The 19,762-nt window shown below is 37.3% G+C and overlaps 1 protein-coding gene across 11 annotated transcripts in view; it reads left to right on the top strand.

Annotated features, from left to right (window-relative positions):
- The window catches only part of PAM (peptidylglycine alpha-amidating monooxygenase), a 267,335-nt gene that overhangs the window by 138,243 nt on the left and 109,330 nt on the right, over nucleotides 1–19,762 (top strand). For all 11 annotated transcript variants that reach the window (XM_079786765.1, XM_079786768.1, XM_079786767.1 and 8 more), the window contains exon 5: nucleotides 16,645–16,702. In XM_079786765.1, coding sequence (XP_079642891.1) covers nucleotides 16,645–16,702 — 58 coding nt within the window. The remainder of the gene's footprint in view (nucleotides 1–16,644; nucleotides 16,703–19,762) is intronic.

Raw genomic sequence — 19,762 nt, 5'->3', positions numbered from 1 at the left:
GTTGTCGTGGCTTGTGGGCATAGTGGAGGTATGATCAATTTGCATGTTTCTCTTTTATTAGTGTAGACTAGAGGCCCAGTGCATGAATTCATGCACCAGTAGGGTCCCTCGGCCTGGCCTGCCAGATGAAGCTGAAACTGGCTCTCCAACATCCCACGAGGGGTCCCAGATTGCAAGAGGGTGCAGGCCAGGCCGAGGGACCCCACTGGTGCATGATCAGGGTTGGGGAGGAATGAGGGAGGTTGGCCAGCTGGGGAGGAACCGGGGGAGGGCTCCAGGGTGTGTCTGGCCCTTCTTGCTCAGTCCCTATTGGCCCCACCCCAGCAGCAAGCTAACCTACCAGTCAGAGATTTGCCCCCTGGTGGTCAGTGCACATCATAGCAAGTAGTTGAGTGGCCTTAGCATATCATTAGCATACTACGCTTTGATTGGTTGAATGGCCAACCAGACAACCAGACACAGAGCATATTAGGCTTCTATTATATAGAATGTTTAAAAATTAATAAAGAAATAAACAGTATCACTAACAAAAAGAGTGCCAACACAAAGGATTGTCTACCTTTCTGATATAAACCCTTAATGTTCTAGAAATCTCTAGAGGGGTTTTTCACAAAATGCCTCTAATAAATTTTTAAGTACTATTCCTCTACTTTGCAACAGTGCTATTAAGAGGTCCTGATTAATTAAAGAATTTAGGAAATTTAGTACATGTTTAAAAACAAGTAGAGCTAGATTTGCAGGAGGTCATTCTTCCATTAGTCAGTCTGAAAATATTTGTGGAAGGCAATCATGCTTATCTTTCCACATTAGTAAAAAGTGTTTCCTTTTGCACTCATCAGCCATCACAGAAGTCCTCTTTGTTTTACTTATTTTCAGATATATGTAATCTGAATTAATATTTCTTTTTTGGGTGTGTTTTTCTTTTATTGAATTTATTGGGGTGACATTATTTAATAATATTATGTAAGTTTCAGGTGTATAATTCTATAATGCATCATCTGTATATTGTATTGTGTTCACAACCCTAAATAAAAATATCCTTCCATCACCATTTATCCCCCCTACACCCTTTTATACCCCTGCCACCTACCCCTTTCCCTCTGGTAATCACCGTGCTGTTGTCTATTTTTATAGTTGTTGTTTTGTTTTGTTGTTTAATCCCTTCACCTTTTTCACTCAGCCTCCAACCCTCCTCCACTCTGACAGCTGTCCATCTGTTCTCTATCAAGAGTATGTTTCTATGTTGTTAGTTTATTTTGTTCATTACATTCCATGTATAAGTGAAATCATGTGATACTTGTCTTTCTCTGACTGAATTATTTCACTTAGCATAATACTCTTCAGGTCCATCCATACTGTCACAAAAGGTAAAATTTCTTTTTTATGGCCGAGTAGTATTCCATTGTGTAAATGTACCAAATCTTTTTTTCCACTCATCTACTGATGGGCACTTAAGATGCTTCCAAATATTGGCTATTATAAATAACACTGCTATGAACAGAGGGGTGCATATATTCTTTTGAATTAGTGTTTTGGGTTTCTTTGAATATATTTCCTGAAGTGGAATCACTGGGTCATAAGGCAGTTCCATTTTTAGTTTTTTGAAGTAACTCCATACTGCTTTCCACAATGGCTGCACCAATCTACATTCCCACCAACAGTGAACGAGGTTTCCTTTTCTCCACATCCTCACTAACACTTGTTTGTTGATTTATTTATTTATTTTTATTGATTTATTGATGATGGCTATTCTGACAGGTGTGAGGTGATATCTCATTATGGTTTTAATTTTCATTTCTCTGGTGATTATTGATGTTGAGCATCTTTTCATTTGTCTGTTGGCCATCTGTATGTCCTCTTTGGAGAAATGTTATTCAGGTCTTTTGCCTATTTTTCTAAATTAGATTGTTTGTTTTGTTGGTATTGAGTTTTATAAGTTCTTTACAAATTTTGGATATTAACCCCTTACCAGATATATCTTTGGCAGATATGTTCTTCCTTTCATTGGGTTGTCTTTTCATTTTTTGATGGTTTCCTTTGCTGTGCAAAAACTTTTTGCTTTGATGTAGTCCCATTTGTTTATTTTTTCTTTTCTTCCCCTTGCCTCAGGAGATATATCAGAAAAAATATTGCGACAAAAAATGTCTGCGATTTTACCACCTATGGTTTCTTGTAGGATTTTTATGGTTTCGAGTCTAACATTTAAGTCTTTAATCCATTTTGAGTTTATTCTTGTGTGTGGTATAAGAAGGTGATCTAGTTTTATTTTTTACATATATCTGTCTAATTTTCCCAACATCATTTATTTAATAGACTATCTTTACCCCATTATATGTTTTTGCCTCCTGTGTCAAGTGTTAATTGATTATAAAAGTGTGGGTATATTTTTGGGCTCTCTCTTCTATTCTGCTGATCTTTATATCTGTTTTTATGCCAGTACCATGTTGTTTTGATTACTGTTGCCTTGTAGTATAGTTTGATATAAGGTAGCATGATTCCTCCAACTTTGTTCTTCTTTCTCAAGATTTCTGTTGCTATTTGGGATCTTTTTTGGTTCCATATAAATTTTTGGATTATTCTAATTCTGTGAAATACCTCATTAGTATATTATATATACGTGTGTGTGTGTGTGTGTGTGTGTGTGTGTGTGTGTATGTGTGTGTAAGATTTTTTTCTTTTTCAGAGAGGAAAGAAGAGGGAGAGAGAGAAACATCAATGATGAGAGAAAATAATTGACTGACTGCCTCCTGCATGCCCCCCACAGGGAATTGAGCCCACAACTCCGGGCATTTGCCCTGACTGGGAATCGAACCTTGACCTCCTGGTTCATAGGTTGATGCTCAACCATTGAACAATACCAGGTGGGCCCCATTTGGTATCTTTTTCTTTTTTTAAAATATATATTTTTATTGATTTCAGAGAGAGGAAGGAAGAGGGAGAGAGAGATAGAAACATCAATGATGAGGGGGAATCATTGATCAGCTGCCTCCTGCATGCCCTCTACTGGGAATGGGGCCTACAACCTGGGCATGTACCTGACTGGGAATCGAACCTTGATCTCCTGGTTCATAGTTTGACGCTTAACCACTGAGTCACACTGGCCGGGCCCCATTGGTATCTTGATAGCAATTGCATTGAATCTATAGATTGCTTTGGGTAGTATGGGCATTTTAATGATGTTAATTCTTCCTCTCCATGAACACAGAATATGCTTCCACTTATTTGTATCTTCTTCAGTTTGTTTAGTCAGTGTCTTTTAATTTTCCGAGTACAGGTCTTTTACATTCTTGGTTAAATTTATTTTCCTAGGTGTTTTATTTTTATGCAATTGTAAATGGAATTGTTAGTTTCCCTTTCTAATAGTTCATTAGTGGTGCATATAAATGCAACTGATGTCTGCATATTTCGTTTTATATCCTGCTGCTTTACTGAATTCATTGATCAGTTCTAGTAATTTTTTGGTAGAATCTTTAGGGTTGGTTCTCTCTATATAGTGTCATGTCATCTGCAAATAATGGCAATTTTGCTTATTTCTTTCCAATTTAGATGCCTTTCATTTCTTCTTTTTGTCTGATTGGTATGGCTAGGATTTCCAGTAGTATGTTGAGTAAGAGTGGTGAAAACAGACACTCCGGTCTTTTTCCCAATCATAAGGAAAAAGCTTTTAGTATTTGCCCATTGTCATTTATGGCCTTTATTTTGTTGAGCTATTCCCACTTTGCTGATAGTTTTCATCATAAATAGATGGATTTTATCAAATGCTTTTTCTGCATCTATCGATATGGTCATGTGATTTTTTTCTTCATTTTGTTTATGTAGTGTATTACATTTATTGATTTGTAGATATTGTATCAACCTTGCATCCCCAGAATAAATCCCACTTGATCATGGTGTATGATCTCTTTAATGTATTGCTGAATCTGTTTGCTAATATTTTGTTGAGGACTTTAGCATCTATGTTAGTCAGGAATATTGGCTTATAATTTTCTTTTTTTGTGTTGTCTTTATCTGGTTTTATAATTATGATAAAGTTGGCTTTACAAATGAGCTTGGAAGTCCCTCTTAAATTTTTTAGAATAGTTTGAGACAGATAGGTTTTAGTTCTTCTTTGAATGTTTGGTAAAATTTGCCTATGAAGCCATTCAGTACAGGACTTTTGTTTGTTGGGAGAGTTTTGATTACTGCTTCAACTTCATTAGTTGTAATCTGTCTATTCAGATTCTCTGACTCTGCCTGTTTCAGTTTTTTTAAGATTGTATGTTTATAGAAATGACACGCTAGATTAGATGGATTTAGTTAATATTTTCAGAGCATTCACCACAAAGCAGCAGAATATATACTCTTTTCAAGTGCACATGGGACATTTTTTAGGTAGACTGCCTATTAGAACATAAAACAAGTCTCAGATATTTAAGAAGATTGAAATCATATCAAGCATCTTCTCTGACCATAATGGTATGAAACTAGAAATCACAAGGAAATAAACTGAAAAACACACAAAAACATGGAGGCTAAATAACATGTTATCAAACAATGAATGGGTTAACTATGTGATCAAGGAAGAAATAAAAAGATGCCTTGAAACAAATGAAAATGAGAAGGAAAAAAAAAAATCTGTGGAACACAGCGAAAGTAGTCCTGAGAGGAAAATTCATAGCATTGCCGGCCTACCTTAAGAAACAGGAAAAATATCAAATAAACAATCTGACTTTATACGAAAGTAACTAGAGAAAGAACAACAAAAAAGCCCAAAATGAGTAGAAGAAAGGAAATAATAAAGATCAGAATAGAAATAAGTGATATAGAGTCTAAAAGAAAACAATACAAAATATCAATTAAACCAAAGAGCTGCTTTTTTTGAAAAGATAAACAAGATTGGCAAACCTTTAACCAGGCTCTTCAAGAAAACTAGAGACCACCAAAATAAAATCAGAAATGAAAGAGAACTAAGAACTGACGACTTGGAAATACAAAGGATTGTAAGAAAATATTATGAACAACTATATGCTAACTAGTTGGACAAACTGAGTGAAATGGATAAGCTCCTAGAAACATATAATCTTCCAAAACTGAATTAATATTTCAATAACCCTATTCAAGAGGAGCATTAGGAACCATGCTGCATTCATGTTGCATTCTTTAAGCAAAAATGCAGAACACACTTTTTTAAGGCACAGATTGCTTTTCACAGATAATATATTTACTTAATCAAGTCTAAAGGGACAAATCTGACATGTACATTAAAGGAATAGCTGTGTCTTAGTGTGCAAAAGTCACCCCACCCAACAAACCTGAGAGCATTTTTAAAGAGGAAGGCATCTAAAAATAATGAGTACATTGTGTCATCCTCCCACCCTCAGCTAATGCAGTACTAAATGAAAACATTTGCCATGGCAACATCAATTTACGAAGGGCAAATGATGTTTCTGAGAGATTGGAATATTTCCTTTCATAGATCTCAGATGTGCACACAGTTAATGCTCTCATCCTTTTTTAAAATAATTTTATATATAACTGAAAAAGCTTAATTGATTATTTTTAAATGTTTTAATTTGGAAATAGAATCCAAAACTCTTAACAAAAACTGACATCAAATTAAATACAAGCAGGAAAATACCACTAAAATATTTTAGCCTTCACCATTTATGGAAATAAAAATTATTTTGTATGGTATGCTGTACTGAACTATGGTTAAATCATTTGCTTCCAAATGAGTATCATTTTGCTTTTATAAAAATGGAAATTCTCTGTTTACCTCACTATTTCTGCAATTGATGTTATATAATAGTTATAATATTTAGCTTCTCCATATTGGACATGTTAAAGTATTTAGTTTTTTGTCCTTAATGTATTTTCCTTAAATACTAAGGCAGTATTCACAGAAATTTTATTGTTTAAACTACTTGCCTCAAACTTTGAAGACAGACACAGTAAATGTAAGAAAGAAAATAGATTGGCAGCCTGGTAAATGCAGGCATTAAGAAGGTGACTGTAATGCGGTCAAAGAAGTTTAAAACAAATAGTCTCTATATTGTTTTTCTGTTGTCCTAACCATTCCATAATATAAAATGGTTTTTAAATTCTTTACCCTATGGTCCCCATCAGTGCTGCTTTAAGTTCTGTTCTCTGCATCTCCTACCTGAATCCCCCCATTTTCTACCACACTGCACCTTTTATTCCTAGATGCTGTTGAATCTCCTGACATTATTCTGTCTGTTAAAATGTATTTGCCCTGCATCTTCACTTTCTGAAATCAGACCCCATTCATTAACTTACAGAGTACGGTTCCCTTTCCCTGTGAACCTACCAGATTGCCTGAAACTGATCTGGTCTGAAGGCCATGATAATTTGCATCACTCTTACGGACCTGTTGTATTGTGCGTTCAGTGATTCATTGTCATGTTTTAAATCTTTCACACTGAAGGGTCCCTGAAACCAGTGACTACATCGTATTCTTCCTTGTGCATATTTTTGTCAGTTCAGGCTCATACTGAGCAAACAAACATCTATATTTAAAAGAAGCCAGCTCCTGCCTGTGCTGCAGACAAGATACTATTTACAGAGTGTTTTGTATAACGTCTTTACATAGAAGGTACTCAGTGAATATTCATTGATTAATTGATCATTCATGAATCTATGCCTAGCTCCTCCGCTCTTGAGTATATGTAGGAAAGCAAGTTTGCTGATGATCCATGTGATGTAATATAGATTGTCTAGTTAAGGCGATATTCCCAGTGCCTTGCACAGGGCCTAATAAATATTTGTGTAGATTAAATATTTATTGGTTGGGTTCTTTGGTCAAGACACAAAGCACATTAGCAAATACAGGTTGATTAGGCACTTAAACATCTTATCTCCTTGGTTAAAATGGTTGGAACCACATTAGACTGTCTACCTCCTTAATGGTTTAAATTCTAGGTGTCTGTAATCTTTTTCCTTCATCCTTTGAAATGTCTTTCAAATTTGTTCCTTTTCCTCTCTTCATTCCCTGTGCTTCCTACACTGCCTGCCGAGTCTTTGCCCCTGCTGTGTTCTTGCTCACCCTCCCTGTCTGCACTGGGTAATGTCTTCCCAGCTTCCAGACCTCACCCTGAGCATCATTTTCTCAGAGGAGCTTTTCTGGACCACCTCCCACCCACCCCCTCCTTCTCCATCCCACCCCCACCTTTCAGAGAGCTGTCATAGGTCTCATAGCACCTCATGCCTCTTTTCAGGGTACCCTTTACAACGGCAACTTTACATTTGTTCATGTCCTTACTCAAATCATGCCTCTGTTTCCTCATCAGACCATGTGAGGGCAGGAAACATCTGTTTCTGCTCACCATTGTATGCCCCTGTCTAGTCCAGGACCTGGCAATAGTGGACTCGGTGAATATTTGTGGGATTGTTAGATATATGAGACCAGTGGCTGGCTGGCTGCCTGGATTTCCACTGCTCCTCTCCTGTTACAGACTTAACCCCAATGGGTAGCGACACCTCCTGATTTGTTTCCAGACTCCATTGACTTCCTCCCATTGCATCCTCATTGCTCATTCTCAGTTCCCTCCAAGTGTTCTTCCTAAAGGACTACCCTCATCACTTTATGCCCCTCCCACTTCAGTCACTAGCCATATCTAAATTTTCATCTCCCAATCCCTTTCTTTTCCTGGCTTTATTCAGCCTACTCAGTTTCCTTTCTCAGAACTCCCTGAAGTGTCACCTCTGTGCCTGTTAGTCCAGTCACCACTCTGCCTCTGCCTCACCATGCTTGCTTCCATCTCTGGGTTTTGTTCAAATGGAGTTTTCAGCTCTGGGGATCTTCCTGTTACCTTTGTTTATCTGATTCTTCCCCTCCTGCATAGAGACTCAGCTTCTCTGCTCAGGGCCTCTCAGATGTTAAGAGAAGCCTAGGGTCACTTTCTCTTTTGGAGGCTTCCATTTTATCATTATTTAAATACTAGAGGCCCGATGCATGAAAATCGTGCAAGAATAGGCCTTCCTTCCCCCAGCTGCTGACACCGGCTTCCCTCTGGCACCCAGGACCCAGGCTTCCCTCGCAGCCCCAGCTTCGTCCGGAAGGACAGAAGGACGTCCAGTCTAATTAGCATATTATGCTTTTATTATTATTGATTTTAAAATGTCAAAGCAGGAGTATAAAAGCAGGGAAGTTCTCTACATGCTGGATATTCTCCTTTGGCCTCTGCAGAGGTACTGCTGGAAATAAAAGGTCAAATTTTCTTATAATGCCTTCTAGGGGTCACCGACTATAGAAAGCTAATTATATAATGATAATTTAAGATTATTTAGTTTTGTTGTACTTAGGTTGTATGTGTATATAACTTTCAGAAAAATAAGAAAATAAAGCAAATTTTAAAGCATTAAATTTACTTTTTCACTTAGTATTAGGAATTTTCCAATTTGGCTTAAAGGAGGACAATACGCACGGAAGCGCAGTATTTATGTTTACAATGTAAAATGAACTGATGACAAGTACAAACATGTCTGGGAAGTGGGCATTTGCAATTCTAAAGCTATTTGGTTCATTATTACAAAAACCCCATTAACTACATGACAAGTATCTACCCCTGGGAGTTAAAATACAAAGAAAAGACAACCTTTGTAGAGTCGTTCCTTTCTTTGAATTATGAATATTTGTCTTTCGATGGAAGCTGGAAAATTACAGTGGGATAAACTTGGTTTGATAGCCTTTTAAAAAGCATAAATAAAGTCCTTAAAGGAAAAAGTGACTCAATACTCTGGAGCTATTTTAGGAGGAATAGGCCCTTTATGAAAGGTTATTAGTCATGTAGCATGAGAGAATTCAACAGACCAATTCAACCAACATGCACTGCATACCCAGTTCTTATGCCAGGTGATCTTTGGGAATACAAACAAGAATAAATCAAGGCTTCAGCCTTTAAAACACAGGCCAATAGCAGGAGACAGACTAGCAAACAAGGAGCTTTGTTGTAACGCCTATTGTGAAACAGATATTTATGACCTGCAGAGGAAAAGCAAAGAGGGGTCCAAAGAATTTTTTTAAAAATATATATATATATTTTATTGATTTTTTTACAGAGAGGAAGGGAGAGGGATAGAGAGTTAGAAACGTCGATGAGAGAGAAACATCGACCAGCTGCCTCTTGCACATCCCCCACTGGGGACGTGCCCGCAACCAATGTACATGCCCTTGACCGGAATCGAACCTGGGACCCTTCAGTCCGCAGACCGACGCTCTATCCACCGAGCCAAACCGGTTTTGGCCAAAGAATATTTTTGTATTTGATTTTATAGTGCCTCTTAGAAGTTCAAGGCAAAGGATGCAAACCTGCTATAATGTTTTCTTTATGAGTTGCAAGTCTGAGGGAAATTAGTGGTAATGGAATCACTGTGAGGGAGGTGAAGAGAAGCAGAATGATCCTGCCCTTCATCATAGTTAACCAAATGTGTGACTTCATCATTAAACAGAAGTACTCCATGCCTGTTGTACCTCTTCTTTTAAAGAAAAAGTATCATTTTGCAGAAGTCGCAACTGTCTTCATTTTACCTAGAATTGAATTAGCTTTCCCTCTCTTATTTCCCTCAAGATGGTCAGGCCTGCTGAACAGACTGATAAATATAGTTCCTTTCCAGTCAGCTGTGCTAAAGGAGAGGAACATAGGTGTGGCTAGTGACTGTTGACACAAGGTTCAGAAAATTGACAGTTTCCACATTTAGGGAAACTTGGTGAAAAGCATCAACCACTGGCTTAAGCTTAGGGGAGGTGAGTAGCATAGATTGTCAGCAACTCCCTGTTCAGAACAGTACACTTCCCTTCACGTAACTCCCCCTATAACCAGGGAGCCAAGAAGGATCCCACCACTGTTACCCCCTGCTGGGCCTTGGTAATCAATTATAGACCACTAGAGGCCCGGTGCACAAACTCATGCACCAGTGGGGTCCCTCAGCCTGGCCTGCAGGATTGGGCTGAAACCAGCTCTCCAACATCCCCCAAGGGGTCACAGGAGGTGGGCCAGCCGGGGAGAGACTGTGGGATGGCTCCAGGGCATGTCCAGCCTCTGTTGCTCAGTCCCGATTGGCCAGACCCCAGCAGCAAACTAACCTACCTTTCAGAACATCTGCCCCCTGGTAGTTAGTGCACGTCATAGTGACTGGTCAACCAGTCAACTGTCTGCCCCCTGGTGGTCAGTGCACGTCATAGCAAGCAGTTGAGTGGCCTTAGCATATCATTAGCATATTACGCTTTGATTGGTTTAACAGCCCACCAGCCACTTAGCATATTAGGCTTTTAGTATATAGGATTATCAGTATGCTCCTGGTTTCCTCTGAAATGAAACTGTGTGAGAGCTCTAAGACAGAGGTGTTCCCTCACCAAAATATTTTTTCTTCATCATTTGCTAGTACGCATTGGTGATTCCCAAAGAAGAGCCCTTGCCAGGAAAGCGGCTCCCATTTCAGCTACTTGGCATGGAGCATCTTGTCATCATCAGCCACAATGCGATTATAGTTTAAAAATGCAAATGGGATTCTGGGATGAATCTACTGAAGGATAAAATTCTTATGAAAAAGGGACGCTGTGTAAAACCCTAATTAGGCAGCATCTATAACACAGGTTTCAGTTCAGCCTTTCTTAAACCGAGTTTATTGCCACCAAAGGAAGAAGGTGATTCATGCAAAATTCAACAGATATTTATAGAGCTCCCAGTATGTGCCAGATATTATTCTAAATGCTTAGGGTGCCAGCAGACATTTTTATAACAAGGTTGCATTGTAGGTTAGGATAAACATCCAAAAAGTTGTTGGGAATGGAGCTTAGCTTAATGGTAAGGACAAGAATAGAGCACTTTGGAGAATGCTCTTTTATAGTCACTTAGGAAGGATTTAACATCAAATCTCCACTGTAACTATTTCTTCCAGAGCCTAATAAATATAAAAAATGGACAACATATTTTTTAATTTATATGTTAAGAGAAAGACTTAACAAAAGACTTAACAAAAGAAAATCTGTAAGTATCTTCAGCTCTGGTTTCAGAGAGGTAAATTTTTTAAACCTGAATTCTTTGCTGCAGAAAATCATCTATACTTTGGTATAGTTTTCCTTTGCTCTAATTCTTTCACACTAGGATAAGGCTGAAAGTACAAAGACCACTGAGTCAGTATAAGCTTAAGAGACATGTACTAAAATTACCTTGGGAAATAGCAATTTGATTGTATCTTCTATCTGGATCAATTCAAAGAAAACTTTAAAAAAACAATAATTTTCCAATTGTTTTCTTCCTTTCAATATAACTTACCTTCTTGTCAAAGAGAACTGAACACTTTCTGTACTTTTGTCTTATTGGTCTGGCAAGAACCACAGTCCGTCCCGGAGATTTCCACCAGTTCTTTAGAGAACTTAAGTAATTTAACCCAGAGTGAGTATGTGAACATGTGTAGGGATGGATCCTTCACAGTTTTTCTGGATTGGATTTAAAATGTGTATGACCTGGGTTAGTAGAGAGGTAACTACCTATTTCGAACAGGCACAAAGTCACAGTTGCCACCATGAGATGGTTCCACTGCTCTGGTTAGCTAACAAGAGAAAAGTTACCAGAGACCATACTGTACACAATGTGATATCTCTATGGGTTACAACCAATTTGCAAATAGCCGCAAAATAAGCAAAAGGATCATGTTGTCTATCTATACACCTATTTGTGTCACCACATTGAGCAGTCTCTGTAAGGAAGGTGGTCCGCAGGGATTCTTTAAGCCTGAACAATAAAAGGGCAGTGAGGATATTATCCAGTCAGGATCAGATCATAGTGTTCAGCACTAGCATCTGAATGGTACCTCTGGTTTCCCCAAACAGAAATTACTGGTTTCATGTGAACAGTTTTCCCATGTAATAGTATACAGATGGTTTTGTTTGTCCCGTATTGATTTAAATAGGCAGTTGTGTTATTAACTACTTATTCCATAGAAACCACTGTATCTCTGTCGTCTCCCAAATGACTAAATCAAAATAAAGAGAACTCTTTTCTTAAATAACGTAAACAAGGTCTTACTGGTACTGTCTGCATTGAGAACTCAGCTTAAAATTGGTAATAATAGAATATAGTAGGAGTTCTTTATTACTAGGCACATTTGTTTTCATTTCTAGCACACTATCTTCTTTTGTCAGGGAAAAAAAAAAATGTGCTTTTTCAGGATCATTCCCAACAGCAGCAGTAAAGAGGCGTCAGCGATATCATGTCCCTCTAGATTAGATTTGGCTGATGTGCCACAGCAGACAGCACCGGAGACTGGCTGTGTACATTCACAGGATATGCCTTCCTTTTTGTGCCGCTGAGCATTATGCTAGCAGTTTGAATCTACAGTATTTTATAGACAGTCCCCTGGTACCGAGCTCAACTACAGTGTTCTTCCCAGAGAGAGGAAAATAGGGTTCGTGATGATGATATATGGAAAATTGTGAAAGGTTGTACTGGTAGTTTGGGGTGAATTATAGAAGCATCCTTTCTAGGACAGTGTGTTCGAACGAAGGAACTACTATAATGGGCAGAAGGTGCTGTTTTTGTGTCTTCAGGATGTGTTAGAGAGAAACATTGATCTGAGTTATGTATATGTTTTCAAATAGCTTTACTTTGCAGAATCAAAATAGTGACAGAATTAGATAGCTGTGGCTCTAGTCTGGCTTTTTGCACTTCGTTGACAAGCTTTCATGAAATGTTTTCAAGTGCTATTGGAAATTTCGAGGACTTGAACAAAAACTTCTCATTAAATTTTATACATCTTTGATTCCTTTATTTCTCCCATTAATCAAGTAAACAACTAACATTGTGCCTAAGAACTGACATTTTCTTTTCAAATATTAAAGGGGCTTGAAAATAGCCTTTTTAAAATTTTTATATTTATTGTTGAGAGTATTACAGCTGTCCCCTATTTTTCCCCCATTGTCCCCCACCCCCACCTGGCTCTTACCCCACCCCAGGCCTTCACCACACTATTGTCTGTGTCCATGGATTATGCATACATACATATAATTTCTTTGATTATTCTCTGCCCGCCTCTTCCCCTTTTTTAATATCTGTCTTCCCATAGTGGAAAGAGAAGTGCTGTAGTGAACTGGGTTCAAATTCCATTTCATCCGTTTCCAGAAATTTTTGAAAATCACAAACAATTTATTTGTCTTCTTGAACTTAAGTTTTTCCATCTTTAAATGAGTGTCAGTAATACCTACATGGTGGCATTAACATGGGAAATAATTATGAAGGAAATCTTCTAGATTGTAGTAGGAGGCACAATCAGGGTTCTCCCTCAAGGTATCATATGCTAAGTACCAATCGTATGTTTAAATCATTTGAATCTTTTTATCTTGTTGAATGACAGAAGTTGTGGGGTCATATTTACCTGATCAGGGCATTGTTAAATATTGTTCCTGGTGTTCATCTTGCAAAAAAAGAAAAACACAACTGGTTACTTGCACATATTAGTGATGTGATGATTTTATTACTTTGAGAAATGCATCATTCTGCTTTTCTTAATATTGTTGCCTCAGGAGGCTTGTGTGTGTGTGTGTGTGTGTGTGTGTGTGTGTGTGTGTGTGTGTGTTTCTCATTCCCAGGGTTGGTGGTAGTTAACTATGTGATAACACATTATTATAGTCTTAAATTCTTAAACCAACTGCTTACAGCATGAAATTTAAATTTAAAGCACTATTCATGGTGACATGCTAAAGAAATAAATCCGTATTGATGAGCTTGTAATAGTTTGGGAAAGGCCATTGTCCTATCCATTCTTTATCAAGTTACACATCCTATTAAAAATATAGTTGTTCATTTAATTATGAAGAACCTTAAATTTTATTTAAAACATAGGATTTAGTCTCATAGTTACAAAAACAGAGGTATGAAGGTAGAAAGACTCTCCAGAATCACAATGTAACTAGTTTAAAACTTGAAAGTAATATAATATTGAATATCAACTGTAATTGAAAAATGAAAAAAAATTAGTGGCAAAAAAGATATATAATTATCTGTAATAGTCATGAAGGCATAAACTCAAATACTTTTATACACTACCTACCTGGGTGGCCTTAGGTAGATCAAAAACATTTCTGTGAATTAGTTCCCATTTCTGTAAAAAAAAAAAAAAAAAAAAAAAAAAAAGCTGCAGTGCCTGTTAGACCATTCAGGGAACAATTGGGAGAAGAAAGTGAACAAAAGAAAGAGTGCTCACTCATACTCAGCCAGTCTGAGGGAGACAGACAGAACTTGGCCCTGCAGCATCTTTAAGAGTAGGCTTCTCCAGTTGTGCCACGTAAATGACCCTTCGGGGTGTATCTTTTTTACATGGATCTTGAGCTCCTGGATCTTGAGCTCTCAATCTAATTCTGGAAACCAAACTCTGGAACTAGAATACTCCAGACCAAAATTTCTGGTACTTTTTACAGTTGCAGAAAAAAGAATTAAATACCTTTAGCTAGTCCCTGTTCTATTGAACTGTGGTCTTCAGAGCTTTCAGCTGAAGGCTAATTATTGATTTGATACACACTGTATCAGCTCCTGCACTTGTTAGTGTCAAAGTAAACTAGGTGGACAGTAAAATGGTAAAGGCAGACTTCTTCAATGTTAACTATTGCAATAGGGAAGAAATGTGAACTGAACTCAACTTTGCTGACACAAAAGACAGGAGACCTTTTAAAGGCTGGGAGTGTTAAGAGATAGGGACTGAGGGGTGATGGGGTAATTGGTCCATGTGACTTGGCACTTAACCAGAGGAATAACAAACTTCTCCTATGTTTATGAGAGGAAGCAGTGATGTAAGTTAGAACAAGGCATCCAGTGGCTGAGAATCAGAGCAGAAGTACTTCGTTGAGTATGAGAAGACAGTTCCAGGTGGTAGAAGCTTTAGATCTCAAAGAGACAGAGAAAAGATTTGTTGCCAGCTTCCTTAAGTAACTGCACTAATAAGAAGGGTGTTCAGAAGCCTATCTGCCTGTTGTCAGGTTTTGGTTAGAACAAATTAAAGTTACTTAACCTTGGTCTACCTCAGTTTCCTCATCTCTAAAATGGGGATAACAATATTACCTATATCATAAGATTGTGTTTTAAGGAATAAAAGAATTAATGCATGTAAAGTGCTTAGAACAGTAGTGGCACATACTATGTTCTCAATTAATGTCATTCTTAGTATCTTTACAGTGGAGTTCATAATACTGCTTATCTGTCATTTGTATTGCTTCATTTATTAAATGATATAATACAAATAAAACATTGAGAACCATGCCTGGCACATGATAAGCATTCAATAACTGTTCGCTAGAAATAGTAATGGTAACAATAGCAGCTGGTAACAATTAGCCACTAAATATCTTGCAGTGGTGATTTACTCATGGCTGAGGATGAGCAAATAGAAAAGAATCTTGAGCTTATTCTTTTTTTGTTTGTTTGTTTGTTTGTTTGTTAGAACAGAGTAGGAATATTTTGTAAATTAGTAACTCAGAGGTTGGAAAATATTTATGAGCCATCTTGTACATGATTGTGAGATCTTTGAACATTACTTTGCCAGTATATTTCATGGGTTTTAGATACTCAGTGGCTTAACCTCCTTACTGTGAAACTTCAACATTTCCCAGTACATTTCTTTCTTAGCAAAATAAGAGTGAATTGAAATAATTATGAAGTCTTTTAAGAAATGAAAGTTTGCTCAATTGAGAAACAAAATGGCATATACAAAAGTAGAAATGAAGACTGAGTCATATTTCTATAATTTTTCAAATTATAATATACTTGCTTGATGTGTATTTGAACATCCTTGAATCCCAACACAGAAATAAAATAAGAGGTACAATTCCGCAATCTTTTGGTGCTAACCAGTAGGTTTAGAGAAACCCAACTGATCTCTATTCATGTTGTGTAGTCTCTTGATCCAGCACAGTGCAGTGATAATCCATGAAGTATGAATTATTAAATGAGTTGTCTCTATTTGTATTTGGTGAATTATCAACCATAGCACATACTTCACTGAATATGGATTTCCGTTAAAGAAGAGGAATGCATAGATCAAAAGAAGCTCATTCTCCTTAAATTGCAATTTTTATCACTAAAAATTCTTGATGTTAATATATTTGATAGCAGAAAAGTAGCCATTTAGATAAAAGACCAATAATTAGAAAAAAAGAATAATTGAATTAATGTCGATTCCTTTAATAAACTACATAAATGTTTAAAATAAGGAAGAACAACCAAATATAACATATTTTAACACCAACCTTTACTCATTGTACTTTTCTAGTTAACATTTGGACAACTGTAAAGTGAATCAGGACATTAAATCCTTAATTTTTCAAAGAGCAAATATGTTCAAAACCAATTTTCTACCATTTTAAAATCAGATGCATTAATAAATTGTATCACTCTTCATAGAAGCATCTAAAATGTTGCCTTTTAACTGTGACATACTAGAAATATTGCTCATGATAATTGGTTTTATAAATAGGATTTGAAGAGTCTTAGAAAAACGTTTAGACTACCTAAGTTCTACAGTTAGCCCCTTCGCGAACCTGGCACCTCGCGTGCGGCAGGCAACTTCACCTGTCATATAGCCTATGCTTTGACTAGTTATTATTTCTTACTGACTAGCAGCAATTTAATTTGAATTTTGTCTTTCTTTCTTTAATAGTCTGATACATACTTCTGCATGTCAATGCGTTTGCCAATGGATGAGGAAGCCTTCGTGAGTAAGTAATAATTGGATGGGGTAGTGGTTGGCAGTTGAAGGGAGGGCAAGCTCTTTGAAATCAGTGAAAGGTCCTCTTTGATGGTTATGAGCGTATTAATCTTTTACTGTCAGTTTCTAAAATGCATTTATCATGCCTAATGTGGAAACCAACTAGCGAGAGCCACTGAGAGATAGGATTACAAACTGTATCTGGAGAGATGCATGAGTAATAGTAGTTAAGCAGTTGCATGCAGATGTCAATGGCTGCCAATACCATGTGGTCCCATTTGTATTGTATTGACTTTCTGTCTGTGGCTGGATGCTTAATTCTGCTTCACTCAACAGACTGTTTATTTACTTGCTGGGTCATGCTGTAAATCGAATGCACTTAGAATCAACATTGGAGGATGTAATATTTTACCTGTTAGACAGGTAAATGGATAGAAAGGAAGGAAGGAGAGACTGAAAGAAGAGAAGGAGGGATGGTGGGAGGACGGAAGCAATGTTGTTCTTGTTGTCTGTATTACAGAATAAGAGGACTTGTAAATGACAAGCCCTTCCCTAACTGGATCTTCAAATCAGATAGAAAAATGACAAAGCGCCATCTGTTTTCATCTAGGTTGTTTTAATTTAGACCTGCCTTATGGCAGACTCTTAACTGTTTAGGGAAGATGTGTGATTGGCAAATTATTCATGGATTTGCTTTTTCCTCCTACTTCACTTTCCTGGTTTGAAGTGTTGATTTTGGAGAGAAAGTGATGATAATGAGAGTTGTACTTCGGTCCCTTGAAACTAATCTTCAAGTGGGCTGTCTGAAGCAGCTATTATTTGGATTGTACAATGTGTCCAGTAGCCTTGGAGCCAGCTGAGGATGAATTTCCATGAGGTGCTCCCCATGGGAATATGCACTGTAGACCTGCAAGGCCAGAGCAATGTGCCTTTATTTTCCCCCGACATACTTTGGTGGTAATCACAACAGAAAATACACCTATAACAAACTCTCTAAACAGAATATCCTCCATGGTTAATAGCTAAAGATGAAAATCAGACCTTGGAAAGTTGAAGGAAGTTGACCATTGCCTGATTGTTGTTACTCTGTATAATAATTAAAATCACCAAGAAAAAAGTTAGGACAGTGTTCCCAGATCCTGAACTTTAACTCTAGAGACAGAAAAATAATTTAGATTCCTAATTGTAGAATGCTGAGGAACACCAAATGTGATTTAGGTATAAATAATTAAAATGTCAGCATTAAAAATCTCAATTTCATAGCCACATATTTGGCAGTCTAGAAGAAAATAATAATCTATAATAATAAAAGTGTAATATGCTAATTAGACCGAGCAGCTGAATGACCTTCCGGATGTTCTTCCAGATGACCTTCCAGACGAAGCCACGGCTGCGAGGGCTGAGGCAGCTGCCACGGCTGTGAGGGCCAAGCCCCTTGCACGAATTTCATGCATCGGGCCTCTAGTTACTCATAAAAGGAATTTTACATGAACGTTTTTTCCTTACTAATTTTATGTTTTCTCTGTGCAAGTTCAGAGATAGTCTTGTTTCCTCCTGTTTCACACTTGCTTTGAACGAAGGCCACTCTGCACATCTGTGTTAACATGAAGGTCATGTTTCACAACAGGACTACAGGTCTCACATTAATACTGGTTACTGGTTTGTTTCTGGAGGTTAGTGGTGGTATATGATTTCAGAGCTGGGGACTATAAGGACTATAAATATATATCCTGGAATGTGTTACGGCTCTCTTAATATAAATGTGTTTGCTTTTACATAATTTAAAGTTGAAAAGTACAAGTGAATATATTCAGTCAAGAAAAATATTCACGGGAGACACATAAAGGGCTATAGTAGAACCAGGGTACTAAACATTCCTGCATTTTCTCAGGCAACTCTCTTCCAAGATTAAACTGTTCCCAGTTCTAAGGTCCTTAAAGGATCTTATACGATTAATAAGTAATTTTAGTATTTCTTCTCTTTATGGCTCAGAGGATTGTATGAATAGTAAAGATTTTGTCTCTTTTTCAAAATAGTTTCATTTTCAATGTAAGTCCTTTAATGTACTACCCCCAGGTGATTTCTCATTACCATTATTTGCATAATCCAGCAACCACAGAAATTTATGTGTAGGCACCTAAAATAGAAAACCAAAGAGAAGTACCACAAATTATTTATATAAGGAAATGTTGTATATGCTATCTCATTAATTCTTAGGATGACCCTGAAGTTAGTCCCATTTTAGAGTTAGAGAAACAGAGACAGGAACATCAGCGTTCTTGATTTAGTTGGGTGTTAGGACAATAGTTTGTATGGAATCTGTGTTCATATAATCAGCCCACCACTAGCCATTGTTTACTGATAGCCTGCCAGACACTGTATTTTTAAGCCATTTTACCGAAGAGGAAACAGAGTCAGAGAGGTTAAGGAACATGCCCAAGCTTTTTGCTGGCTACCCTACTTGTATGCCATTTAAATCCTAACAGGTTTGGGTGCGAGGGTAGTGGTACAGGAAAGAAAGAAAAGAAGTTATCAAGTGGATAGATGGAACTGAAATACAGTAATAGCACATCTCTGTCTTCCTCACATCAAATACAATTATTCTCTCATTCCCTCACCTTCACTCCCTACTGGGAACACTCTGGTCAGTTTTGCCCACAAGTAAGTAAACCTCATGAAAGAATAAGAACCATCTTATTCTTTCAATACACGTGAAATTTTAAAGATTGGCAAAAGGAAAAGGGCTTGCATGTTTAGATTGTATGTTGGGAGAGTGATCATACATAACTTTTCCAGACTCCCAAAGTGAAAGTTCGGTAGTGGTAACCAAGGCTTTTTCATGAATGAAGCCTTTTTGTGGGTTGTCCTAAATTCTAGGTTGCAGGGTGCCTTATTCATTGGAAATGAAGACTTGTAAAGACCTATAATACTTGGCTTATTCATTTCTTAAGTCACTTTTATTGCTTTATACTTTCTTCTTTTATTATTTATGCCTTTAAAATGCTTGAATGCCAGTAGGACATGTGCCACAGGGTGTGTAGGGACTCAGTAATTGTTTGCATAATACACG

This window comes from Cnephaeus nilssonii, assembly GCF_951640355.1.
Source record: "Cnephaeus nilssonii genome assembly, chromosome: 2".
NCBI classification, from domain to species: domain Eukaryota; kingdom Metazoa; phylum Chordata; class Mammalia; order Chiroptera; family Vespertilionidae; genus Cnephaeus; species Cnephaeus nilssonii.
This window is presented reverse-complemented; position numbering and strand designations above follow the sequence as displayed.